The following is a 27,781-nucleotide window of genomic DNA, read 5'->3' as shown; positions in this document are numbered from 1 at the left end:
AGAGCAGGGATGAAGAAGACTTTGAGGAAAAACCATTGCCTGCGCAGTGAAAATCACAATCTCGCTGCTGTTAGATTTTACACTTTTAGGTTTCGAAAGGTGCAAATTTAATTGCCGTTTTACAATCATAAAACATTGGCGATGTTCTATAATGGCAACCAAGGTAGAATTGTCAGTGGTCAAACCAGCAATGTTTCCAGATATTGTGGTCATGCCACTGTTTATTTTTTAACCCCCTCCTTGCCCAAACCCCCTTCCTCATCATTCCCTCCTCCCCCTCATTCCCAAGTCCCCTCACCCAAAATTCCCCATCCCTGCCCCTTCATTCCCCTCTCCCCAACCCATTCCCCTCTCCCCAACCCATTCCCCATCCCCAACCCATTCCCCACATTCAACCCATTCCCCATCCCCAACCCATCCCCAACCATATCCCCCTCCCCAACCCATTCCCCATCCCCAACCCATCCCTAACCCATTCCCCATCCCCAACCCATTCCCCATCCCAAACCCATTCCCCATCCCCAACCCATTCTCTATCCCCAACCCATTCCCAACCCATTCCCCCTCCCCAACCCATTCCCCCTCCCCAACCCATTCCCCATCCCCAACCCATTACCCCTCCCCAACCCATTCCCCATCCCCAACCCATTCCCCATCCCCAACCCGTTCCCCATCCCCAACCCATCCCCAACCATATCCCCCTCCCCATCCCATTCCCCATCCCCAACCCATTCCCCATCCCCAACCCATTCCCCCTCCCCAACCCATTCCCCCTTCCCAACCCATTCCCCAACCCAGTCCCCATCCCCAACCCATTCCCCATCCCCAACCCAATGCCCCTCCCCAACCCATTCCCCATCCCCAACCAATTCCCCATCCCATTCCCCATCCCCAACCCATTCCCCATCCCTAACCCATTCCCCTTCCCCAACCCATTCCCCCTCCCCAACCCATTCCCCATCCCCAACCCATTCCCCATACCAACCCATTCCTACTACCCAACCCCAACCCATTCCCCATCCCCAACATATTCCCCCTCCCCAACCCATTCCCAACCCATTCCCCCTCCACAACCAATTCCCCATCCCCAACCCAATCCCTATCCCCAACCCATTCCACCTCCCCAACCCATTGCCCCTCCCCAATCCCTATCCCCAACCCATTCCCAACCCATTCCCCCTCCCCAACCCATTGCCTCTCCCCAACCCATTCTCCATCCCCAACCCATTCCCCCCTACCCAACCCATTCCCCATCCCCAACCCATTCCCCATCCCCAACCCATTCCCCATCCCCAACCCATTCCCAACCCATTCCCCCTCCCCAACCCATTCCCCCTCCCCAACCCATTCCCATACCCAACCCATTCCCACTACCCAACCCCAACCCATTCCCCATCACCAACCCATTCCCCATCCCCAACCTATTCCCCCTCCCCAACCCATTCCCAACCCATTCCCCCTCCCCAACCCATTCCCCATCCCCAACTCAATCCCTATCCCCAACCCATTCCCAACACATTCCACCTCCCCAACCCATTCCCCCTCCCCAAACCATTGCCCCTCCCCAACCCATTCCCCACCCCCAACCCATTCCCCCCTACCCAACCCATTCCCCATCCCCAACCCATTCCCCATCCCCAACCCATTCCCCATCCCCAACCCATTCCCATCCACAACCCATTCCCCATACCCAACCCATTCCCTATCACCAACCGATTCCCAACCCATTCATCATCCCCAACCCATTCCCCCTCCCCAACCCATTCCCCATCCCCAACCCATTCCCCATCCCCAACCCATTCCCCCTCCCCAACTCCTACCCATTCCCCATACCCAACCCATTCCCCATCCCCAGCCCATTCCCCCTCCCCAACCCATTCCCCATCCCCAACCCATTCCCCCTCCCCAACCCCAACCCCTTCCCCACCCCCAACCCATTCCCTATCCCCAACCCATTCCCCATTCCAAACCCATTCCCCCTCCCCAACCCATTCCCCATCCCCTTCCTTCTCATTGCCCCTCCACCTCATTTCCCCTCACCTCCCATTCTCCCTCCCCTTCATTCTCCCCTTCCTCCTCCCCTCGTCATTCTCTCACTCCACCTCATTCCTCCCCTCCCCATCCTCATTCTCCCTCCCCTCTATCCCTCCTTCTCCCTCCCCTCTATCCCTTTTTCTCCCTCCCCTCTATCCCTCCTTCTCCCTCCCCTCTATCCCTCATTCACCCTCCCCTCTATCCCTCATTCTCCCTACCCTCCATCCTTCTCCCTCCCCTCTATCCCTCATTTGCCCTCCCCTCTATCCCTCATTCCCTTTCCCCTTCATTCCCCCTCCCCTCTATCTCTCATTCACCCTCCACCTTATCCCTCATACCCCCATCTCTCATTCCTCCTCCTCCCTCATTCCCCCATTCCCCATCCCCTCACCCTCATTCCACATCATTTCCGCTCCCCACATTCCCCCTCCCCTCTTACCCCCTCCCCTCATTCCCCTCCCCTCATACCCCCTCCCCTCATTGCCCCTCCCCTCATTCCCCCTCCCCTCATTCCCCCTCCTCTCATTCCCCTCCTCTCACCCATTCCCCCTCCCCATCCCCCTCATTCCCCTTCCCTCCTCCCTCATTCCCCCTCCCCTCCTCCCTCATTCCCCCTCCCTCATTTCCCCTTCCCTCCTCCCTCATTTCCCCTTCCCACCTCCCTCATTCCCCCTTCCCTCCTCCCCCATTCCCCCTTCCCCCTCCCTCATTCCTGCTTCCCTCCTCCCTCATTCCCCCCTTCCCACCTCCCTCGTTCCCCCTTCCCTCCTCCCTCATTCCCCCTTCCCTTCTCCCTCATTCCCTCCTCCCTCATTCCCCCCTTCCCTCCTCCCTAGATGTAGGGGGTGGACTTGTGATAGGCAACATAGAGGCTTGTGATTAGGCCGCACGAGGGGCCGTCCTTTACCGCAGTGGGCTGCAGAGATTGAAATGTTCACTAACTATGGCCCTTGAACAAAATTTAATGCTCTTAATACACGCCAAATATTTAATAATAAGTTATAAAAATTGGTTAATCATTTGCATAGTAATCGAACTGTCACCAACTTCAAGTGGTAAAAAAAATATTTCCGCTTTGGACACGGAATGCATAGCTCTCACAGTCAATGTTGTGAGCAGTCAGCATACACTTCACGTGCCCTTGCTTTACGTGCGTATCACTTCGGTGATAACTGTCGGAAAAAAACCTACCCGGGTGTTAATTAGTGGAATGTGGCAACTCTGCACATGGTCCACAGTTAACAAAATGGCTCATGTGCCACCCTCAGAAGCCAGATGACCGCATGTGGTCCCCAGGCCACAGGTAGCCCACCATTGGGGTAGACTGAACTATACAGTGACCCTCCATTGTGGAGCACGTTTGAGCCTGGTATGAACTGGAGTTTGTTGACAACTTGACTGGTGCCATCAAACAAATCAGTTCAACCAAATGATTTCTGGATTTGGCTGGCCAGGGACAGAAGTTTCCATTTGATTTTTTAAAATAATTTTTATTCAAATTTTCACATTTGACCTTTTGTTTTTTCCGTTCTGCCAGGAGATCTAGGAATGGTTGCCATCTCCTGAAAAACCCCTGCACTGACCCCCTTAGGGCAAATTTCACCCTCTCCAATTTAATAAACCCTGCCATATCGTTGACCCAGGCCTCCACGCTTGGGGGCCTCGCATCCTTCCACTGAAGAAGAATCCTCCGCCGGGCTACTAGGGACGCAAAGGCCAGAACACCGGCCTCTTTCGCCTCCTGAACTCCCGGCTCCACTGCAACCCCAAATATTGCGAATCCCCAGCCTGGCTTGACCCTGGATCCTACCACCCTCGATACCGTCCTTGCTACACCCTTCCAAAATTCCCCCAGTGCTGGGCATGCCCAGAACATATGGACATGGTTTGCTGGGCTCCCTGAGCACCTAATACACTTGTCCTCGGTCCCAAAAAACCGGCTTATCCTTGTCCCGGTCATATGAGCCCTATTCAGTACCTTAAACTGTATGAGGCTAAGCCTCGCACATGAAGAGGAGGAGTTCACCCTTTCTAGGGCATCTGCCCACGTCCCCTCCTCAATCTCCTCACCCAGCTCCTCCTCCCATTTATTTTTCAGCTCCTCCACTGAGGCCTCTTCTACCTCCTGCATCACCTGGTACACTTCCGAGATCCTCCCCTCTCCAACCCATACCCCCGAGAGCACCCTGTCCTGAACCCCACGCGGTGGCAGCAAAGGGAACCCCGCCACCTGCCGCCCCACAAACGCCCTTACTTGCATGTACCTAAAGGTGTTCCCCGGGGGAAGCCCAAACTTCCCCTCCAGCTCACCCAGGCTCGCAAATGTCCCGTCTATGAACAGGTCCCCCAGCCTTCTGACACCTGCCCTGTGCCAACTCAGGAACCCTCCATTAATTCTCCCCGGAACAAACCGGTGGTTCCCCCGTATCGGGGACCCCATCGAGGCCCCCACCTCCCCCCTGTGCCGCCTCCATTGCCCCCAAATCTTGAGGGTAACTGCCACCACTGGGCTCGTGGTATACCTCGTTGGAGGGAGCGGCAGCGTCGCCGTTGCCAGCGCTTCCAGGCTCGTGCCCACACAGGATGCCATCTCCATCCTCTTCCATGCTGCCCCCTCCCCGTCCATTACCCACTTACGCACCATCGCTGCGTTGGCATCCCAATAATACCCACAGAGGTTGGGCAATGCCAGCCCCCCCCCCCCATCCCTACCCCGCTCCAAGAACACCCGTCTTACCCTTGGAGTCCCGTGTGCCGACACAAACCCCGTAATGCTCCTGTTAACCCGCCTGAAAAAGGCCTTCGGGATAAGGATGGGGAGGCACTGGAACAGGAACAGAAAGCTCGGGAGCACCGTCACTTGACTAACTGCACCCTACCCGCCAAAGACAGCGGCTGCATGTCCCACCTCTTAAACTCCTCCTCCATTTGCTCCACCAGCCTTGTGAGGTTTAGCTTATGCAAGGCCCCTCAGCTCCTAGCCACCTGAACCCCCAAGTACCTGAAGCTCCTCTCCGCCCTTTTCAGTGGGAGCCTCCCAATCCCCCCCTCCTGGTCCCCCGGGTGTACCACAAACAGCTCGCTTTTCCCAAAGTTAAGCTTATACCCTGAGAAATCCCCAAATTCCCGGAGAATTCCCATCACCACCGGCATTCCCCCGACCAGGTCCGCCACATACAACAATAGGTCGTCCGCATAGAGCAACACTCGGTGCTCCTCCCCACCTCGGCCCCGGCGCCTTCCCCGACTGCATGTTCCCTATCCCTTAACCAGCTCCTCAAGCTCAACTGGCGCCCCCAGACCCTCCAGCCGTCCCTCCTCCACCCTCGGGAATCTCAGCTGGTCCAAAAAGCGCTCCATCCCCCCCTTCTCCGCCGGAGGTTCGGACCGATATAGTCTCTCATAAAAGTCCCTGAAGACCCCATTAATGTCTACCCCCCTCCGCACCACACTTCCTCCCCGGTCCTTAACTCCACCAATCTCCCTAGCCGCATCCCGCTTACGGAGCTGGTGTTCCAGCATCCTACTCGCCTTCTCCCCAAACTCGTACACCGCACCCTGAGCCTTTCTCCATTGAGCCTCCCCCTTTCTGGTGGTCAACAAGTCGAACTCAATCCGAAGGCTGCGCTGCTCCCTCAGCAATCCCTCCTCCGGGGCCTCCGTGTACCTCCTGTCTTTAAACTCGCCCTTCCACCGCCTGCATGCTGGAAGAGGCTATTGTCTCTCTGCTGTGGCTCCAGCCAAATCTTTCACTGCTTCTGCGTGTCTGGTAACCAAGAAACATACCATTCCTGGGGGAAAGTACTCCTCCAACATTCACCTATGCTTTTTCATAAAAATTCCACCCCATATTGCTTAAAAAATAGCTCTTTTCTGTAACCTTGGGCAGGAGCTGCCTTTTGTGTGCACTTACTCCATGGTGCACACTGGAAGAGAAGTTTCCATTTGTGATGGCTGGGACTGACTCTTACTTGAGCTGCCAAATAAAATGGGAGGTGGATTTGTACCTCCTGTATAGCAAAAGAAATGTAGCAGAAACAAGCTCACCCTGGTAGAAGCATGTGTGCCAGATTGCTCCTCGAGTGACTTTGATGGCCAGCTCCTGGGTCTGGCCAAGTTGCCCATTAACAGGTTGAGGCAGAGGGTGGTCAAGAGGGCCAACTGGTCTGACTGCCTGCCCCTCTTCCATGGCTGGGTGGCCTTGGAGAGGGAGCCCAGCGGTGTCGACCGGCACGGTTGAGATCGTCTGTGACTGCTTGGCACCGCAGGGGCTTGGGTGCATAATTGAGCGCCAGACCACATTTTAATTAAAAGTTTTGTGTGGCCTGATGGGGTATTACGGTGTCCCTGAGCTGAATGGGGATATAAATGACTCACCACATTTGCCAGGGCGGCGAAACTTGGGTGGGGCCATAACATCCTGGCAGTATCCTTTGAGATTTTGTTATTAGTTGCAGTGTCCCCTTAAGGGACTATCATTTTATTTTTGTTGTTAATTTGATTAATTTGTCAATTTGTTTTATTGGTGTACTCAAAAGAGCTTAAAGAAGATCAGGTGAAAACGGGAGTTGGAGTATAATGTAATTGGGAATAAAGGTCTATCTGGAAGAATATGGTTTCTTTATTACCATTGGAGGTTATCAGCTAAGAGGAGCTGGCATTACATATAAAATGAAAACTCATGCCGTGAGCTATCAAGTAACTGAAGATTCAAAGTGTCTGTCCTCAAAATCATTCTACTTACCTTCCTTCCTGAGAAGAAGGGGAATGGACCTCTTATAAAGAAACCTTTTCTTTACAGCCTTTGAAATACTTTTGAAATGTACTCACTGGTGCGTGCCGCCTCATCATCTGAACATATTTGTCTCTCAAGCTTGTTCTTCCTGTGCTTCAATCATATATCCAACTGACCCTCATTGACCTGAAGGATTGGCTGAGGTCAAATGACTGTTGCCATCAGTGGAACCGATCTTGGCCAAGTGAAGGGGAGAAAACCACTTTGTGGCTTTTGTCTGTTGGCAACCTATTTTTGCTGGAAGGCAAACTCATTTTTGAATTTAGAATCAAAATATTTCAACACTTTTGTGGCTTTCATCACAATATTCTGACTTGGAACGAACATCAGACCAACGGAAGCAGGGGAAACAAGCCTCTGAGACGGGAAACTTTGCACAATAACAGTTCAGACTAATTGAGGTCTATTCTATCCCTTCAGGAAAGTGGGAAGTAGACTGATATTTTAAATATTTTTGGTAGCGGATGTGGATGAAGAAATGTCCTTGTCATCACTGATCTTTAATTTGCATGCAACTCAGTTGTCTTGACAACGAGATTGTAACAGCCTGATTCAATTGGTGCTTGCTCTGTCACAGGCTGATTCATAGCATCTGTGTTAAAAGAGCAACCACAAGCCATGTAAAAGTTTACAATTAGCTTGTGGGTGGGTTCTGTGGAATTTGCGACGTCAACAATGACATCAGAAGCAGCACAAATGGAAAGCTAAAGCTTCTGACTAGAGCACGAAGGTGTACTATATTCAGCAGCCTGCTGCTGATTGAAGCATCTAATAGCAGATACTCCCTACGTTATTGTGACAAATCTTTCATGTTCTGTACTCTTAAGTGTGACACTGCAGCCTTCCAATGACGACGGTAATCAGGTACAGTAAATAAGGTCATGAAAACTTGTATATTCAGTAGAAATTTCCGAAAGGCAGATTGTTGGGGCAGATTTGGCACATGGCTTAAAAGTTTCTTTTTTTGCATTTAAATGAAACATACTTTTGTCACATCCTCGTCCTCGAACAGGTGCCGGAATGTGGCGACTAGGGGCTTTTCACAGTAACTTCATTTGAAGCCTACTTGTGACAATAAGCGATTTTCATTTCATTTAATTTCTTGTTATTGTTAAATAAGTCGTTCCTCTGTGAGGGAGTAAAATGAAAGTAAGTTGATGTATTATTGCATTCAGATTTACGAAAATCACTGACCTGTCCAGTATTTGCAATTAGATATTTTCAAGCGGTGATAATACTCCATTTGGATAAAACATTTTAAGGATGCTGTATCAGTGATGATTGTGATTTGATTGTGATCATAGTCACAGTTTGTGGTCAGCTCTGTTCCCAAAGTTCACTGGTAGATAGAATAGAACAGTACAGCACAGAACAGGCCCTTCGGCCCTCGATGTTGTGCCGAGCAATGATCACCCTACTTAAACCCACGTAACCCATATCCCAACAATCCCCCCATTAACCTTACACTACGGGCAATTTAGAATGGCCAATCCACCTAACCCGCACATCTTTGGACTGTGGGAGGAAACCGGAGCACCCGGAGGAAACCCACGCACACACAGGAAGGACGTGCAGACTCCACACAGACAGTGACCCAGCCGGGAATCGAACCTGGGACCCTGGGACCCTGGAGCTGTGAAGCATTGATGCTAACCACCATGCTACCGTGAGGCCCGTGATGACTGATATATATATATATATATACGTTGTTGTGAGTAATCCAGAGGCCCCTATTGGCTGACTTTGACATGCCAACCTCCTGTAATGGCTTCTCTTATCACACCCTGCACTGGAATCTTTCCTTGAACCTCTCTTAGCTCTCACCTATGTTCTGCGCAGCCCCTCCTCCCCCTCTCATCTGAACCACCTCTCTCGAGTCATCCATTGGCTCTGCGCTGTCAAACTACTTGTCTGACATCCGTTCCTGGATGAATGAGCCGCAAGTCTCTCTGATTAAACTGGGAAGGAATTAAAATACATTACGGCCTGATCTGCCGTTGAGGACTTCTTTTGGATTGCACTTTGTCTGGTTCCGGCCCTCCTACCTTCCCGTCATGGGTGACACTGCCAGGAGCTTTCCGACGGCATTGTTCTCAGGGCCAAAAAATCATTCAAGCCCCACCTAACTAAGGCTCGGATGAGTGATTTCTTTCTGGGAGTAAAAGACAAGTGTGAGCGGTGTTCCCAGGGGCGGCCAACCGCACCCATCTGTCCCAAGTCCTGCACCAAGTTGGTAAGCTTTTCGGTCTCCTTCTTTAGCACCATGTCAGCAATTCTTAACATTGACCTGGAGCCTTGTCCTATGGTGGCCATTTTTGGATGTCGGACTGAACTGATCTCTACTGAGTAGTACTACACTCCTGTATGCTTCACCCGATGCCTGTGTCTATGTATTTACATTGCGTATTTTATGTTTGCCCTATTATATTTTCTTTTCATGTATGGAATGATCTGTTTGAACTGCACTCTACTAAATGTGAACCCTTAGGCTCAAAGAGCATCTGGAAGCAAAGACGTGAGACTGTCCAGTCCAGCAGAAAGAAACCCTCCCACTTCACCAACTGTCAGAATGAACATGGCTCAGTCCTGGATGTGATTAACAGCAGCAATAACAACAGAACCCAACCCCTGTTATCATTTGTGAACTCGCTAGTGCCTCAGCAGGTGGAATGGATCAGCGAATCCTTTCTCACACTCGGAGCATGTGAATGGCCTCTCCCCAGTGTGAATACACCGGTTTCTCTGCAGGTTTGATGAAGTAGTGAATTGTTTTCCCGCAGTCAGAGCAGGTAAATGGCCTCTCCCCGGTGAATGCGTCAGCAGACTGGATGAATCAACGAATCTCTCCCCACAAGTGGAGCATGTGAATGGCTTTTCGCTGGTGTGAAGATGTTGGTGCATCTTAAGGCTGGATGACTGATGGTATCCCTTGCCAGATTTAGAGCAGGTAAATGGCCTCTCTGGCTGGCTCAGGACTCATTCTTTACATAGCATACAATTAATGGAATTCACGTGCTACTGCATTAAGCTCCAGTGACTGGTTGTTGAATAAGAAGTTTTTTTGTCTTTATCCTTTGAGAGGAAAAGAAGCGTAATACTCCTGACAACCTCAGTTACAGAAGGCCGATGCACAAATGATTATCTACCTTTCTTTTCCTGGAGACAGAAACATATCAGCAATTGAAAAATTAAGTTGAAATATGGGCTTGGTTTACCTCATTACCCTGGAGGAAGCAAAGCATGGCCTTGGTTTTGTCATTATCTGCAAAAAGTAAGACAAGGATTATGATGTTGAATGATTTGGACACTGAAGAGGGATGAATCCTTCTGTTACAGTTTATGAATAAGTTTTACAAAAATTATGATTTGTTTGAAGCATATGAAATATGGTCAGTTTTTGATAGATTCAGACCAAGGGGATTATGTTATGGACCTAACCTTGTCTCGCAGTCTATATTGGCGTTTAGGTTACTTGATTATGCATGCATTTTGGCATGGATCTGCCAGGTAACAGCTGTAAAACAAATTTAGCAAGACTCCAAGTAGCAATTAAGCCAAACCACTCCACACATTATGGAAATGCAACCGAATGAATCAGCAACTAAAATACTCATCACTGGATTTAAGCTTCAAGTGACCAATCCAGTTCCTTGATGATGGCGGTCACCATCATCAATTTCAGCCTAAATTATCTGTCGATTAATTGCTTCAATGAACGCAATTCTTTTGCTGAGGGACGTTCATTGCATAATGAGTAGAATCACACCAATTGCATTGATCAACCATCTTCAGACCACCTATCTCTGTACTGAAATCTGCGTTTGATATTTTGGCGATCTGCAACTTTGGTAACCGTGGAATCTGCCCAGCAACAGGTAGAAATCGCAATAGCCAGCATTCAAAAGCCATGATGAGATGCAACTTCCCAGTAACAAGATTAGCATCCAGGCAGAATCCGATGTAAATCATCACATTAGTAGAAACAGTTACCTAGACTTGTTGTAGTCACCACTGATGTATATACTGTATATATATGTGTTTTACGGTAAGGCCCCTGTACTACACATACAGGGGTCGATCGCTGCCTGCTGGCCCTGCCCAGTAGGCGAAGTATAAATATGTGTGCTCCCCGTACAGCAGCCATTACGTCAGCTGCTGTAGGAGGCCACACATCTCAGTGTAACAAAGCCTCGATTCATTCTTTTCTTGTCTTCTCGTAATTGATAGTGCATCAAGACTACTGGGAGGTCTGTGGAGGTGTACACACGCTAATTTCTAGAGCCGAGGAATTTGAGAGAGGAAGACAACCAAATATACAAAATGAAGAATCATTATTCGTAGCATAATTGGCAGCGCCTTCCGAAACAGCCAGGGCAGTTTTACTTCTTAAGTCTGGAAAGGCCATGCAGAAGCCTTTGGAAAGGCAGTTCAAATAGCTTTGCGGGACCAGGGAATGATGTTTCCAAGACTTGATTATCAGCCCAGTATTGTGTGGTAACTATGAACTGGATTTGATTTATAGATATATTTAATTTGGATGTTGTTTTGGGAAAGGGGAACTCGTAAGGAGTTCCGGGATCTTAGATATATTTTGGAACAAGGGATAAGTTCTAAGGGTTTCCTCGCACCATTCCAAAAACAAACTACACCCCCCCACCACACAAACTGGGGGTGATTTTATGTGGGACACCCTCGTAGATACCATCAGCATGGTTTGTGACAATTTCTCATGTCGATAGACTTTTGGTTTTGACATGATTTCAATTTCATGGCAAAGACTCACTCATAGACTAAATGGCTGCTGCCAAAAAAATGTGGGTAGTGGGCGACACAATTATTTCAACTACTTTCCTATCAAATACAAAGAACTCTGCTGTAAAGTCAAGGATGGAAGATTCCACGGTTACCAAAGTTTGAGATCGCCAAATTATAAGACACAGATTTCAGTACAGAGACAGGTGGTCTGAAGATGGTTGATCAATGCTACTGGTGTGATTCTACTCATTATGCAATGAATGTCCCTCAGCAAAAGAATCGTGTTTATTGAAGCAATATATTGAACAGATAATTTAGGCTGAAATTGATGATGGCGACTGCCATGAAGGAACTGGATTGGTCACTTGAAACTTAAATTCAGTGATGTGTATTTTGGTTGCTGATTCATTTGGTTGCATTTCCATAATGTGTGGAGTGAGGGCAGCATGGTGGCACAGTGGTTAGCATTGCTGCCTACGGCGCTGAGGATCTGGGTTCGAATCCCAGCCCTGGGTCACTGTCTGTGTGGAGTTTGCACATTCTCCCCGTGTCTGCGTGGGTTTCACCCCCACAACCCAAAGATGTGCAGGGTAGGCGGATTGGCCTCGTTAAATTGCCCCTTAATTCGAAAAAATAATTGGGTACTCTAAAAAAAAATTTTTTAAAGTGTGGAGTGGTTTGGCTTAACTGCTACTTTGAGTCTCTGGCAGAAGGTTAAGGAGTATGGAAACTCTATCAGCTTCAGGTTTGGGCTTGACACTGGGCTGACATCTTCCAGAAAAGTAGTCCTCCCATGCACGATAGCTGGGGTCAGTGTCTTCCTCAGTATCAGTGTGGTCTCTATTGTTGATCAAATCTTCAATGACAAAAGCATAGATGAAATTAGACAAATGACAAAGCATCTGCATCTGGCAAAACCGCAGATCAGCATTTTACACAATCAGACCATTACTGCCTGCCATTGAGAGAGGCAAATATTTCTCATTGAGGTGTCCAAACAGTATTGTTAACTCCTGGGGATAAAAGCTTGGTGGACAAGAAAAGGACTATCTGGAAGTTATTGATGTCATTCGCACATCCAGTGTAAAATAAATTGAAAGCTATGTTACGAGATGCTGGAATGTGACATCCTTATTCATTGATCCACAGCTCTGTGACATTGTGTTAAGTATCGAAGGACCCCACTATGTTGTATTGTGAGTCTGCCACTGGCCATTTAATAATGCAGTGGAAATGGACTTAAAAGTATGGGACAAGAATCAGAGTATTTTTTGTTACATTTTGTATATATGATGACTGGATTTCACCCATTTACGATAATAAATTGCAAGGACAACTGGATCATTGTGGACAAGGTAATGGAGAAATGGGTGGGTACTGGATTAGAACACTGATGAAATTCCTGATGGATAATGAAGCAGAATTCGCAAATGATTAATTTCGGAATATTGGGAAAATCTGATTTTCATAGACGTGAATGCTGCAGCTGAGAACCTGTTCAGCAATGGTTTTTCTGAGCGGAACATTGCAGTAATTGATAAAAAAATGTTGCCAAAGATACTGGCTGGGCTGACTAACCAGATTGCAAGTTGCTAACGACACTGGCATGGGCAGTACATGCAGTCCCTACCAATTGGTGTACGGTAGGAATCGAAAGTTGCCTTCAGTGCGATTGGATGCTCTTCCTGCTCTTGAAGGAATGACCATTAGCTCAATTTTTCTGCTCACTTAAGTGCCTGCCATGCAGGCAGGAAAGCTGTCATCAAGGCTGAGGTTTCAGAGAGAATTAAACGAGCATTGTGAACCGAGCTAGAGTTTAGTTCAGGTTATCTGGTGCATTATGCGAGAGGGGTGCAAAGGGAGTGGAAAGGCCCAGGGAAACTTGTAGGACATGAAGGAAAAACTGTGATTATTCAGTCTGAAGACATGAAATATGCCATAGAAATGTAAGTTTTTTTCATTCACAAGGATTTTGAAGAGACAGACTTTTTTGGAGTGTCTAGTATAAATTTGCAACAGGAAGTGGCTTTGTACTTCCGTTGTCTTTAATCACAGATCATAAAAATACAAAAAGGAACAATGGTTTCAGTTGAAATGCTGCGTTCCAAGTTCAAGTTTTTGTTGGATTTACATCCCAGTTGACATTTTACTTGAGTCCCACTTTCAGCAATGCTGTAAACCACTGAAAGGTCATTGCTATAGATAGGTCTAGGACAAGGGGGTGAGAAATTAAGTCTTCTTCCTCTGCAGTTCTTTGCCCAAAGGCAGGACAAACCCACAGTGCTATCTTCTCCACCATGGGTTGGACAAGGAGGAAGACCCCAAATCCATCCCAGTTGGAACCGGATAGAACTGTGTGCTGTTGGCATCAAACTGATTCATGTCAGCTGCACAGCAAACTGAGCCAAATGGCTCCCCAAGAAATCCAAGTTGCTGTGGCATCATATACTTTTACATATATGTTGTAGCTTGGAGCTATGGATAGTGATGGTCGGGGGCTCCAATTTCTTTCCATTTGTTACAATACCAGTTGATGTAATAACTGGACAGTAAGATTCCAGAATGGAAACCTGGCTCAAAAGACCGTAAGGTTTAAAGTAATTAAAATGTGGAGGAACAGAGTCACAGGACCTCTAATTAGTTTTCATGACAAGAAAAAAAATTTATTGAGCATGAAAAAATTGGATTATGATACAATAGACCTTTACTCCCCCTTATCTTAACAAATACATGCACCTCTCAATCTTCTAAACAGATTTAAAGATAAACATTGATTACAAAGTACATCTTAAGCTACAATGGTCTCATTAACACAATAAATCCCTTTTAAACACAGAAGATAACTGTGGTAAGTTGCACTCCTCTCTAAACCCAAGTGAATGTTTGCGAATTTCTCCTCAAAATACCCCCCCCCAGATGATTCTTATGAATTTTATGTATGGATTTTGTTTATTGTCACGTGTACCGAGGTTCAGTGAAAAGTAGTTTTCTGCGAGCAGCTCAACAGATCATTAAGTACATGAAAATAAAATAAAATACATAATAGGGGAACACAAGGTACACAACGTGACTACATAACACCGGAATCGGGTGAAGCATACATGGGTGTAGTGTTCAGGTCATAAGAGGGTCGTTTAGGAGTCTGGTAATAGCGGGGAAGAAGCTGTTTTTGAGCCTGTTCATGCGTGTTCTCAGACTTTTGTATCTCCTGCCTGATGGATGAAGCAGTGAATAAGCCAGGTGGGAGGGGGTCTTTGATTATGCTGCCCGCTTTCCCAAGGCAGCGGGAGGTGTAAATAGAGAAAATGGATTGGAGGCGGGTGCGTGTGATGAACTGGGCTGTGCTCACAACTCTCTGAAGTTTCTTGCGGTCCTGGGCCGAGCAGTTGCCATATCAGGCTGTGATGCAGCCAGATAGGATGTGTTCTATGATGCATCAGTAAAAGTTGGTAAGAGTTAATGTGGACATGCCGAATTTCCTTAGTTTCCTGAGGAAGTATAGGCGCTGTTGTGCTTTCTTGGTGGGCGCATCGATGTGGGGGAACCAGGACAGATTTTTGTTGATGTGCACACCTGGGAATTTGAAGCTGCTAACCATCTCCACCTTGGCCCCGTTGATGCTGACAGGGGTGTGAACAGTACTTTGCTTCCTGAAATCAATGACCAGCTCTTTAGTTTTGCAGACATTGAGGGATAGATTGGGCGTGATTCTCCGCAAATGCGGTGAGTCGTAAAGGCTGCTGTGAAACTGGCCGTGTTTCACGGCAGTCTCCGCGCCCCCTCCCGGGACCCGATTCTCCCCCCCTGGGCGGGGCTAGCAGCGCGGCCCCGTGAAGCATGGCATCGTGGGCTTAGCGACCGTCGCTAAGCCCGCGCGCCAAGTGTCACGGCGGCTGACGCGCACGATGACATCAGCTGCGCATGCGTGGGTTGGACGGCTCCAACCCGCGCATGCGCGGATGACGTCATCGCGCATATGCGTCAAACCCGCGCATGCGCGGGCCGTCATGCCCCTCAGCCGCCCCGCAGACTGATCCTGCGGGGCGGCGGAGGAACAAATAGTGCGCGGGTATCGGACCCGCTGCCCGCGATCGGTGCCCACCGATTGCAGGCCCGTGCCAATCGGTGCCATGGTTGTCCGGGACGGCACTTTGCGGCCGTTTTCACGAACGGTGAGAGCAGGTGTGTTTGCGTTTGTGAAAACGGCCGTAAAGGCCTGGGAACTCGGCCCATCGGCCTGGGGAGAATCGCTGTTCGCCGTAAAAAACGGCGAGCAGCGATTCGTGTCGTGGGGCGGCCGTGGGGGGGGGGGGGGGAATAGCGGGAGGTCGGGAAAAATGTCGGGAAGGCCCTCCCGCTATTCTCCGACCCGTCGTGGGTAGCGGAGAATCGCGCCCATTGTTTTTGCTGCACCACTCCACTAGGTTCTCTATCTCCCTCCTGTATTCTGAGTCGTCGTTATTCGAGAGCGGGCCCACTATAGCCGTATCATCAGCAAACTTGGAGATGGAGTTGGAACCAAATTTTGCCATGCAGTCGTGTGTGTACAGGGAGTATCCTTGTCTCACTGAACTCTGGTTTCCACATGAGGGATTTCAGATTCCACTTTCAAAAGTCGCACTTTCAAATTGTCTTTTAAATTATGCTCTTCCACCAAGGTTTCACTTTCAGGTTTTACACCTACCCCTTCAGGTTTCCTTTATCGTAAGGTTTTTACATAAACTCCGTGGTCTAGCCATAGATTTCCGCAAATAATTTGAGTAATGTCTCCGAAACTGTAGTAATTTCTCACAAACTGTAGCAGTACTGCAGATATCTTTCTGGCCTTTCACAGTCCAATATGCCCCTTCAACTCTCTGTGACTTTACTGAACAGTAACCTGTTCTGTTTCCCAGTTTCCTCTGTTCCGTTACCTCCAGACTTCTCGGAAACTTCTCTTCAATTCTCTAGTTTCCTTAACTAGCTGGCCTTTAGATTTCCGGCATCTGGTCTCTTAACCATTTCTCCACAATATGGCTTTTTTTCCAGCAAGGGTGAGAGATGTGTTCACTCTTTAGCTTCTCGCAGAGCTGTGAGAGCTGCCTTCTCTCACTACCTTTCTTCAACTGTCCACAAATTAGCTAACTAAAACTTAAAGGCTTCTCTACAAGGTCCCAGTTGCTAAGCAATACCCACATGCTTATGCCTTTCACTTATTCTTCATGCCATAACCCTTCAAAGCACAATAGAATCACAGCTGGAATCGAAACAAGCCCCCACACATAGAAACACCTTTGTCCAGCATGAATCTAAATATAGGTTATACCCTTTCAGGCACAGAAACACTAAACTGAACCCCACTTAAAACTATACATTTTTAATGTTTACCAATACAAATATAAATCCCTTAAACCTACCTTTACTTTCCCAACACATCACATGGCTGTCGAAGAAACTCTCTCGCTCTCATTGCCTGCCATTGCTATGCATTGGAAGAATTTATAAGTTGATACGCAACCTGTTTGGTCACATTATCAACACATCTCTGTGACCATCAAGTCCAGGAGTGGGGCTTGAACCTGGACCTGTTGGCTCAAAAGCAGAGATGCTGCTCACTGTGCTACAAGACGCAAAGTCAAGCTCTACATCAAGTTAAACAATTGCAGCCGAACAGTTCTGGTTACCCTATTATAGAAAGGATATTATAGAACATTACAGCGCAGTACGGGCCCTTCGACCCTCGATGTTGCACCGACCCGTGAAACCATCTGAAGCCTATCTGACCTACACTATTCCATTTTCATCCATATGTCTATCCAGTGACCACTTAAATGCCCTTAAATTTGGCGAGTCTACTACTGTTGCAGGCAGGGCGTTCCACACCCCTACTACTCTCTGAGTAAAGAAACTGCCTCTGACATCTGTCCTTAAACTGGAAAGAGTGCAGAAACGATTTACGAGGCTGGATAGGCCGGGTCTTTTTTCCCTGGTGCGTAGGAGGCTCAGGGGTGATTTTATAGAGATCTATAAAATAATGAGGGGCATAGATAAAGCAGATAGTCAACATCTTTTCCCAAAGCTAGGTGAGTCTAAAACTAGAGGCCATAGGTTTAAGGTAAGAGAGGAGAGATACAAAAGGGTCCAGAGGGGCAATTCTTTTCATACAGAGGGTGAGGAGTGTCTGAAACGAGCTACCAGAGGCAGTAGTCGAGGTGGGTACAATTTTGTTTTGTAAAAAGCATTTAGACAGTTATATGGAAAAGCTGGGTGTTGAGGGTTATGGGCTAAATGCGGGAAATTGGGACTAACATAGTGGTAAAAACTGGGTGGCATGGACAGGTTGGGCCGAAGGGCCTGTTTTCATGCTGTAAACCTCAATGGATCTATGACTCCTCAGATCAGGTCTACCAAAATGATTGCACACAATGCAGCCAATGGGATATGTGTAGCCCCTTCCCCCTGCTTACAGCTCTCAGCCGACTTGCTGTTTCTCCCTTTGGGTCCATTTATGGCCTGGCCAGCTGTGGGATATGGTCAGATCTAGTTACAATGCTGTTCCTTCGGCTTTTCAGACTTTCCAGCCTCCATGTAACAATGAAATAGCTCATTAAGATATGGCTACTTAATAGAATTATTGCTCCTGTTTTGTTTTCTCTTGTAATGAAGGAACAAATTGGAGTGCTGTGGCAAAAGAGCAAGGGAATGGAATGAAGTGAATAGATCTTTCATAGAGCTGGTGCAGGCTCGTTGGGCCAAGTGGCATTCTTATGTCTGTGGTTTGGAATGTAGCGGCATTCCTGAGCGTGATCCTGGAATAAAATGTTGGCTGGAATTATTAACATTTGTGCGAGCATATGAATTAAAAGCAGAAGTAGGCCATTCAGCTCCTTGAGGGAAACATTGTTTCAGCATCCAAACTATCAAGCCCCTCAGGCACCTCTCAATCTTCTAAACTCCAATGGATGCAGGCCTGGCCCATCCAACCTTTCCTCATAAAATAATTCCCCCCCATCCCAGGTATCAGTCGAGTAAATCTTCACTGAACTACTTCTAATGGATTTACATCCTTTCTTAAATAAGGAGATCAAAACTGTATGCATACTTCAGATGTGGTCTCCCCAATGCCTTGTGTCAAAACATCCCTACTTTTATATCCCATTTGTCTTGAGTTAAATGATAACATCCCATGTGCCTTCCTAATCACTTGCTGTATCTGCATATTAAAATGTTTTGATTCATGTACCAGAACACCCAGATCCCTCTGTAATGTAAGTTCTGCAATCTCTCTCCATTTAAATAATATACTGCTTTTTATTCTTCCTGTCAAAGTGGCAAGTTCACATTTTACTCCATCTGCCAAATTTTTACCCACTCACTTAACCTACCTATATCCATTTGCACATTCCTTATATCCTATTCACAACTTACTTCCCTTTTTATCATTTTGTCCTCCGCAAATTTAGCAATTCGGAGCCTGAGTAATTTTGCTCCAGCAAAGAAGAGACTCGCCTAATCAACAGTTGGCCTCCGTAGTGGAGCAAAGATTGCACTAGAATCATAGAATTTACAGTGCAGAAGGAGGCCATTCGGCTCATTTGAGTCTGCACCGGCTCTTGGAAGGAGCACCCAAGCCCAGGCCTCCACCATATCCCAGTAACCCCACCTAACCTTTTTTTGAATACGAAGGGCAATTTATCATGGCCAATCCACCTAACCTGCTCATCTTTCGACTGGGGGAGGAAACTGGAGTACCGGAGGAAACCCACGGAGACATGGGAGAATGTGCAGACTCCGCACAGACATTGACCCAAGCCGGGAATCGAACCTGGGACCCTGGAGCTGTGTAGCAGCTGTGCTAACCACTGTGCTACCCATGCTGCCCTTCTGTGTTACTGTGCTTGCCTTGAGCAGTGAATGCAGTATATAAGATTAGAAGTAATACATGTTAATTGTGGCCTCATATTTGATGTGTGTTTGGGGCCCTGGCCTACTTTGTATTTCCAGCATATTTTGAAAATATTTAAATTCTTCATAAGTTCTGACTTTATTCTTTGGCCGTTCATGGCTCTGGAGATGTAACCCTCTCAATTTATTTTTAACAATTGCAGGATCATGCGTCCCGATGATGCCAACATCGCAGGCAATGTCCATGGAGGTACAATATTGAAAATGATAGAAGAGGCTGGAATCATCATTAGTACCAGGCACTGCAACAGGCAGAATGACGTGAGTTTTGATCAGTCATAGTACATAAATTACCAGAGCATCCAGAGCTTTGTTGACATTGATTTGTCTTGACAAGCGGAGAGAAGCTGGTGGTGACCCCTTGAACACTGACTATCAATATGCAATGTTCACCAGTGACATGTATGTGGGGGGAAAAGGAGCAATAAGGAATCTCATAATTTGGTTGCGAATGCCAGGGTTGAAATAACTGGCTTTCCGCTAAATGCAGTACTGCCAGATATTGGTTTCTGTCAAGTACAAGAACTTGGGTTTATAGAAGAGGGTGCAAAATGATGGGTGTTGTACTCTGTGTAATGAGCATTCAGATTGCATTGAACTGTTATTTCTGTGCTGAGATCCACAGGTTTAACCAGTTCCGAGCTGTGATCTTGCACCATGTGGCAAGGCAGCCAGATCATTTTAAAGTGAGGTTTATTTGTTACGAGCAGCAGCTGCAGCCTGGTAAAGTGGTTTGCTCTCCTCTCTCTTGTTAGTGTTCCTAACAAATGGATATATTGAGGTAATGAGGGGTATTGTGAGAACAAGCTTGTATTTGCACTGCACCCTTAGTGCACCTCAGAAAGATATCAGCGCATTTAATTTGTATAGGAAGTGTTGATTCGTAAACAAACACATGTCATTTTGTGTTTAGCGTTGTGTCAGAAACTGAAATGAGATGAATGACTGGCCAAGTGAAAAATATTGTCATGGTCGTTGGAGAACTCTTTGCCCTTCTTCAAACACTGGGAACTTTAACGTTCACTTGACTGCCAGAACATGCACTCAAGTTCTCGGTTTAACGTCCTGTGTAAGGTCAGCATCAGTCCTTGAGCACTGCATGGATGATTTGTCACCATAGATATCGGGCGCGATTCTCCGATCCCCACGCCGGGTGGGAGAATCACGGGAGGGCCCCCCGATAAATTTCACGCCCCCCTGGCGCCCCCCGCAATTCTTCCCCCCCTCCCCCTCGCTCGGAAGAATCGGCGCTCGCCGTTTTTCACGGCGAACGGCGATTCTCCGACCTGGATGGGCCGAGCGGCCTGCCGTTCGCGGCCGTTTCACGACAGCGGCAAACACACCTGGTTGCTGCCGTCGTGAAATGGGAGTGAGAAGCCCGTTTGGGGCTTGTAGGTGGCCTAGCAAGGAAAGAGCACCACGACTGTGCTCGGGAGGGGACAGGCCCGTGATTGGTGCCCACCGATCGTCGGGCCGGCGTCCAAATCGGACGCACTATTTCCCCTCCGCCACCCCGCAAGATCAAGCCGCCATGTCTTGCTGGGCGGCTGAGGGGAAAGACGCCATCGCGCATGCGCGGGTTTATGCCGTCAGCCTCATTATGTCAGCCGCGCATGCGCGGGTTGGAGCTGGTCAACCTGCGCATGCGCGGCTGACGTCATTAGGCGCGCTGGCCACGTCATTCTTGGTGCGACACCCCCACGGCCGAGAGTTACAGAGCGCCGCTCCTAGCCCTGCCGGGAGGGGAGAATAGGGGGCGAGGAGCGGCCTCCGAGGCCGTCGTGAAACTCGGCCGAGTTCACGACGGCCCTCCCGATTTTTCCCGGGAGCGGAGAATTCCGCCCACCGTGTTCTGGTCCTCACTTTGGGTCTTGAACACGCAACCTTCGTATCGGAGACATGACCACCACTCACTGAACCAAGCTGCTGTGATGGACTACTCAACATTTTTCCTGGTTTTCACAGTTTTAAAATGGCTTGGCAGGAAGCAAGCGTGACCAAAGTCTGTGTCACTGATATTCTGGTGTGCGGCAGAGGCCCAGAAGGTGGGTGGGAATCAGTTCTCATTTGGTTTGTTGCTGAGGAGGAATTCTACAAAATGGGAAATGGGGAAAATAGAGTAATTTCAATGAGCAAATAAGTATCATTGGAAACCACAGTTTGCTCAGCCAGCATGATCCTGTCAACTCTTTAGGACAGAATTAGTGGTTCATCTTGTTTACAAAGCACAGTTGGGTTCTAGCTGTTTGCCTGGTCACATGTTATACTTGGGTGTGTAAATTACGGGGCACTATGCCCTGAGCTTTCTAAACTATTAAATTCAAGTTGCTTTAATGGATTTTGGTTTTTATGCCTTCAATCCAGTGCTCATCATATTTCATTCCACTGGTCACAATCATGAAATTCTATTGATGATTCTGAATGAATATGCGAGGGCTTCAACCATCTCAATTCTGCATTGTTTACATCACTTTTCTCCTTTAAAAAAAATATCTAGAGTAACCAATTGTTATTTTTTTTTAAATTTAGGGGCAATGTTTAGCGTGGCCAGTCCACCTACCCTGTACTTCTTTGGGTTGTGGGGGAAAAATAACTCCGGAAACCCAGCGTCTGCATTCCCTTTCGGCGGGATCTTCCGCTTCACTGGCAGCGTACTCACACCGCGTATTTCCCGATGACATAGGGGTGCCCACAATGGGAAACCCCATTGGCTGGCTGCCGGGACGGAGAATCCCGCTGCCAGCGGGGATGCATGCATCGGAAAACGGGTGAGGCGGAATGAAGAATCCCGCCCGATATCTTTGACCATATCTTTGGTTGATCCTCAAATCTGTTCCCTTCACTTCTTTGACGAAGAGTCATCCAGACTCGAAACGTCAGCTCCCTTCTCTCTCCACAGATGCTGTCAGATCTGCTGAGATTGCCCAGTATTTTAATAATAATCACTTGTTGTCACAAGTTAGCTTCAATGAAGCTACTGTGAAAAGCCCCTAGTCACCACATTCAGGCGCCTGTTCGGGGAGGCCAGTACGGATGTTTAGCCCACTGTGCTAAACCAGCCCCTAACTCTGTTTTTGTTTCAGATTCCAGCATCCGCAGTAATTTGCTTTTAGCTATTTTTCAATGTTTGGACATGGCAGTGCACTGGTGTTTGGCTATGAAATGGGGAAGGAAGTGAACTCTAATGTCTCAGGCGGTTCAAAGATAAAATTTCAGACCAACCAAAGAAAGACTAAATTGGTCTAAAAGCCATTGGGAGTTGTTAACTCACTGTAGTTGTGAAATTTTCTCATTTGCTGATTCGATCTCTCTTGTTCTTCCTAAATGTATTTATTTCTATTTATAAAGCCAAGCTAATGTTAGTTAGAGTGTAGGACAGCACTGCACTGCTTCTGTTGACATTGTGAGGGTGCAGGAAGAACATTGCATTGATTCATCCCCAATCCTGTAATGCTGTTGCAGGACCAGTGGTGGCAGACTGATACATGTACAGTTTACTTACCAAGTAAAATTACACTCACCGATTATGGTGCTGTGGTGTAGTAATAATATTTTAAATAATAAAAATCCTCTTTTTCAGAATTGAATTTTTATCGCCCTATAAATACTTAAGATTGAGACCTGAAATTGGGACAATAAATACAGCAGGACAACTCCTTTTTTGTAATAAAATAGTGCTAATACTTGAGGATCTTTTGCTAAATCTCTGGTGTTATTAGATACACATATTATTCCATGGGAACGTTGTAATATATGTATAAACATATTATTCATTAAACATATTATTCTAATCTTGCAACATCCTGGGGGTTACCACTGACCAGAAACTGAAATGGACCTGCCATATAAATACTGTAGCGACAAGAACAGGTCAGAGGCTGGGAATTCTGCAAAGAATAACTCGTTTTCTGACGGACAGTCGCAGCAGGGTGCATGATCAGCAAGGTGCACCACAGCAACTCACCAAAGGTCTTTCAACAGCACTTTCCAAATCCATGATCTTTACCACCTAGAACAACAAGGTCTGCTGATGCATGGGAAGATAGCGCTTACAGGTTCCCCTTCAAACCACACACCACCCTGAACTGGAGCTTTATCGCTATTCCTTCACTGCCGCAAGGCCAAAATCCTGGAACTCCCTTCCAAACAGTGGATACCTACATGGGAGTCAAAAAGACGGCTTACCACCATCTTTTCAAGGGCAATAGGAGATGGTCAATAAATGGTGGCCTCGCCAGCGATTCTGCATCCTATGAATTAATTAAAAAACACCTATACTGCAGCATATTCTATGTTTACAAAATCATTATCCATAATATTTTTATGTTTAAACAGTCCGTAAGGAACAATGATCAGACTGAATATGGGAAAAGTAGAGGTTTTGTGGTTTTCATTGGTATCATTGAAACCACTTGCAAGAGCAGAGAGGAAGGTAAAAAGAGTTAAATTTTAATTTGTGGTTTGCACAAAAGCAGATTTTTACTCGGGCGAAGAGCACAGTGATCGATTCGCTTTGGGATTCTGGATGATGCATTGGATCCTATTACTTCTTGGTTTGGGTCTCAGTCAGATTGAACGATGTAAAACCTCTGCCGGTTGAATATAGTGGCCCGACAGAAATGGGTTTTGGGAAGTTTCGGTCTCATTCTGAGTGCTAATGGAGGCCTGTAGCATAAAAGTCCCTGCAATTGTTTACTTATTGATATTGGAATTGGATCTCTCACTCAGAACAGTTACAGGAATGGTTGATGTGACAAAAAAGATATATCAAAGTGGCAGAACAGTAGATGTTCACTTTTGGGGTTACAGCACCATTAGGCAATTATTTGGGTAGGAGAGCCCTTTAACAGGTTTTGCTGAGCCACACACAGAAATGAATTGAGTTAACAGCGACCATTAAATTTTATTATGACAAGTATTGCACAAAGAACCCTTTGTGTCATTGCTGCACTTAATATAAATAACACTTATTAACATGCCAATGAATAAGATACAGGTTTACTCAAAGCTGGTCTTAGCTATTGATATTATGTCATTAAACTGTAAAACACATTGCTCACCAAATGTAAAATTTTGTTTAAAAATTATTTAAGTGGTTATGAACTCTCAGAAGATATTTAACAGCTACAGGCAAGAAACCATTCATAAACTAACAATCAAAATTTCAACATAGAATATTTTAATTTTATTTCAAATATTTTTATGGAAGTGATGAAATAATGGCTCAAAATATACTCTTATACTTTTACATTGAAAGTTAAGTTAAATAAAAAAACTCACCAATTAGGAAGAATGAAGGCTCTGATGTGTATTAAACGGAGAAGTAAAGTCAGGCACCTGCAGAGTAAAGTGTTAACATCATGAGCACCTGATACTTATGTAACTACAATGCAATGTCAAATGATTAAGTGACCCAAGTCTGGAGGGTGGTACTAGGAAAACACTGGTACAACCTTGTGTAGAATTACTGAGATGTACATATATCTGTAAATAAACAATCGTTTTTATGAATAACAGCCTATGTTAGCATTCTTCGGGTTACAAGCAAACTCTAAAGAAACCCCATCTCCACCCTGAGCTCAAAAACTAAATATGGTGGTAGCGGGAAGAGCATAAAGATCCATAAAAACTCCCAAGCAAAGACTGCAGACCTGAAAGACCTGTAAATCCTTGAAAAAGGACAAGAAGAAAAAAAATTGAAGACCCACCTGAGAACGAAGCATTGTGAATACTGCACTTGCAAGCAGATAGATTGATCTGCAGTCCAGGCAGCAGTGAGTACGCAGTGAGGAACATCCCTCACCAACTCTTAGACAAAGTCAAGAGCGAGAATGAATACATGTTGCAACAAGGGGTCATCTCTCCAGATGAATGAAACAAAATGAAAATCGCTTATTGTCACGAGTAGGCTTCAATGAAGTTACTGTGAAAAGCCCCTAGTCGTCAAATTCCGGTGCCTGTTCGGGGAGGCTGGTACGGGAATTGAACCGTGCTGCTGGCCTGCGTTGGTCTGCTTTAAAAGCCAGCGATTTAGAATCCAGAATGTTGAAGTACTTTTATCATCCCATTTGGTCATTATTCTTTTAATAGGCTACTATTTGGAAATGCTTTTGTATCTGAGAGATAGAAAGGACAATGTCCCAAACCTTGGAAGGTGTAATATGCTACAAGGATGACATTTTTATCTGTGGTTCATGGAGGGAGGAACAATGACCGTTGAGTGACAGCTGTCTTCAATGTTTTACAGGAAGCAGGTTTGACATTAAATGACGTGAATTTATAAACCCTATGATAAATTATTTTTTAAAAATTAATTTAGAGTACCCAATTCATTTTTCCAAGGCATCACAGACCAACTCTGAAGTCTGAGACTTTGGGGGAAGATAGAGGAGTATGTATATAGTTGTGATCAATATTTTATGGGGGGGGGGGGGGAGGAGTGGTGTGAGAGTTGGGGGAACATGTCAAGTATAGAGCTAGCATCAGGAACTTCTGATACTGATGTAACTGTGATGAAGTGTCACATAATTAAGTGACCAAGTTCTGGAGGGAAGCAGCAGTACAACCTTGTGTGGAGTACTGAGGTGTACATAGATCTGTAAATAGGCAATGATTTTGCAAAACAGCGCCAGCTCGGAGACTCAGAGGCGAGGGGATTTGATCCCGGAAGCTGGGTAGATCCAGGAGGCGGGAATACATTCAAGTGAGGCTTAACTACTTACTTGAATATGCAAATCTGGTTCCCACCCATTGTGAGCGGGGACGCAGATTGCGACATCTTGAGAGATTCCGTTAGATCTCACGAGGTGTAATGAGCCAGGGAACTCGAGACGTGACGTGGCGATTAGATCACACGTAACATTTTAGATTAATGATCCTTCATCAGAATGAGAAGAAATGAGAGACATAGCAGTTTATGAGCAAGTATAGAAGCACCGAATGCTTAACTAATCACAATTAATTGTGATTAGTTCATCAGTAAAAGTAACAGTACAGTCACAAACAGCAATGTAATATTGAAAACACCCACTAAACACGAAAAACATCAGGAATGGTGTATAATCACTCCCTGTTTCTCAGTCAAACCGAAACAACCGTCCTGAACCTCCTGCCAGAAATCTAGCTAGTAGCCAGTTCATTCATCGCATGTTTGTTCTCCTAACCGCATGGCGGTCTTATTAGTTCCTTCATTAAAGTGCTTCTTTTGTTCTTGTTTCATTTTTGACAACAAACGTCGACTGCACCATTGTGATTGAGGTGATGTGATCATGGATAGTGTACAGTTCCTGGGGATGAAAAATGCAGAAATCTTTGGATATAAAAAATCTTGGTACTAGACTGGTTGGGACCACCTCACGTTATGGATGACAAAATCTTCTTTATTCAGCACTGCTGTGGCCCACTTGATAGCATTCCGGCCTCTCACTCACAAGGTTGTAGGTTCAAGTCTCAAGCATAAAAGCTAAGCTGACAATCCAGTGCTGGATTGAGGGAGTGTAACACTGTCAGAGGGTACCAAATGAGACGTTAAATTGAGCCCCCATCTACCCTCTCAGGTGGCTGCAGAAGATCCCATTGCACTATTCAAACAATAGTTCTCCCCTGTGTCAGCGCTAATATTTATTCTTCAACCAACATCACTACAAGCAAATTTTTTGTCCGTTATCACTTTTCTGTTTGTGGGAGTTTGCTGTGCTCAAATTGGCTGATGCATTTCCTACATTACAATAATTCAAAAATAATTCATTGATTGCAAAGCATTTTAGGACATCCAGATATCACAATTCCTTCATTTTGAATCGTCTACGTTAATCATACTGCTTCTGTGACATTAGAGCATAACGGTAAACATCATTCAGTAAGGTCATGTTGATCATCTACCTCAACTCCACCTTCCTGCATTATCTCCAGATCGCTTAATTCTCTTATTATCCAAAAAATATTGATCTCTTGAATATACTCAAGGTCTGAATATGCACACTCTTAGGGGTACAGAATTCCAAAGATTCTCAACCCTTTTAATGAAGAAATGTTTTTTCATCGCACTCCTAAATAACCAACTTCTTATTTTGAGATTGTGACCCCCGGTTCTAGACTCTCCAGTTAAGGGGAACATCCTCCCAGCAAGGACCTCCACCTTAACAGTAAGAAGTCTTACAACACCAGGTTAAAGTCCAACATGTTCATTCCAAACACTAGCTTTCGGAGCACTGCTCCTTCCTCAGTGCTCCAAAAGCCAGTGTTTGAAACGAA

At 46.4% G+C, this 27,781-nt stretch overlaps 1 protein-coding gene across 5 annotated transcripts in view; it reads left to right on the top strand.

Moving 5' to 3' along the window:
* Nucleotides 1-27,781, top strand: part of acot7 (acyl-CoA thioesterase 7) — a 282,705-nt gene that overhangs the window by 12,692 nt on the left and 242,232 nt on the right. For 4 of the 5 annotated variants that reach the window (XM_038822345.1, XM_038822342.1, XM_038822341.1 and 1 more), the window contains exon 2: nt 19,672-19,789. In XM_038822345.1, coding sequence (XP_038678273.1) covers nt 19,672-19,789 — 118 coding nt within the window. Of the gene's footprint in view, nt 1-7,591; nt 7,694-19,671; nt 19,790-27,781 lie in introns of those variants that run through there. The other variant, XM_038822343.1, reaches the window with a different exon arrangement.

This window comes from Scyliorhinus canicula, chromosome 16, assembly GCF_902713615.1.
Source record: "Scyliorhinus canicula chromosome 16, sScyCan1.1, whole genome shotgun sequence".
Lineage (NCBI taxonomy): Eukaryota > Metazoa > Chordata > Chondrichthyes > Carcharhiniformes > Scyliorhinidae > Scyliorhinus > Scyliorhinus canicula.
Note: the sequence above shows the minus strand (reverse complement) of the source record. Positions and strands in the feature narration are given on the sequence as shown.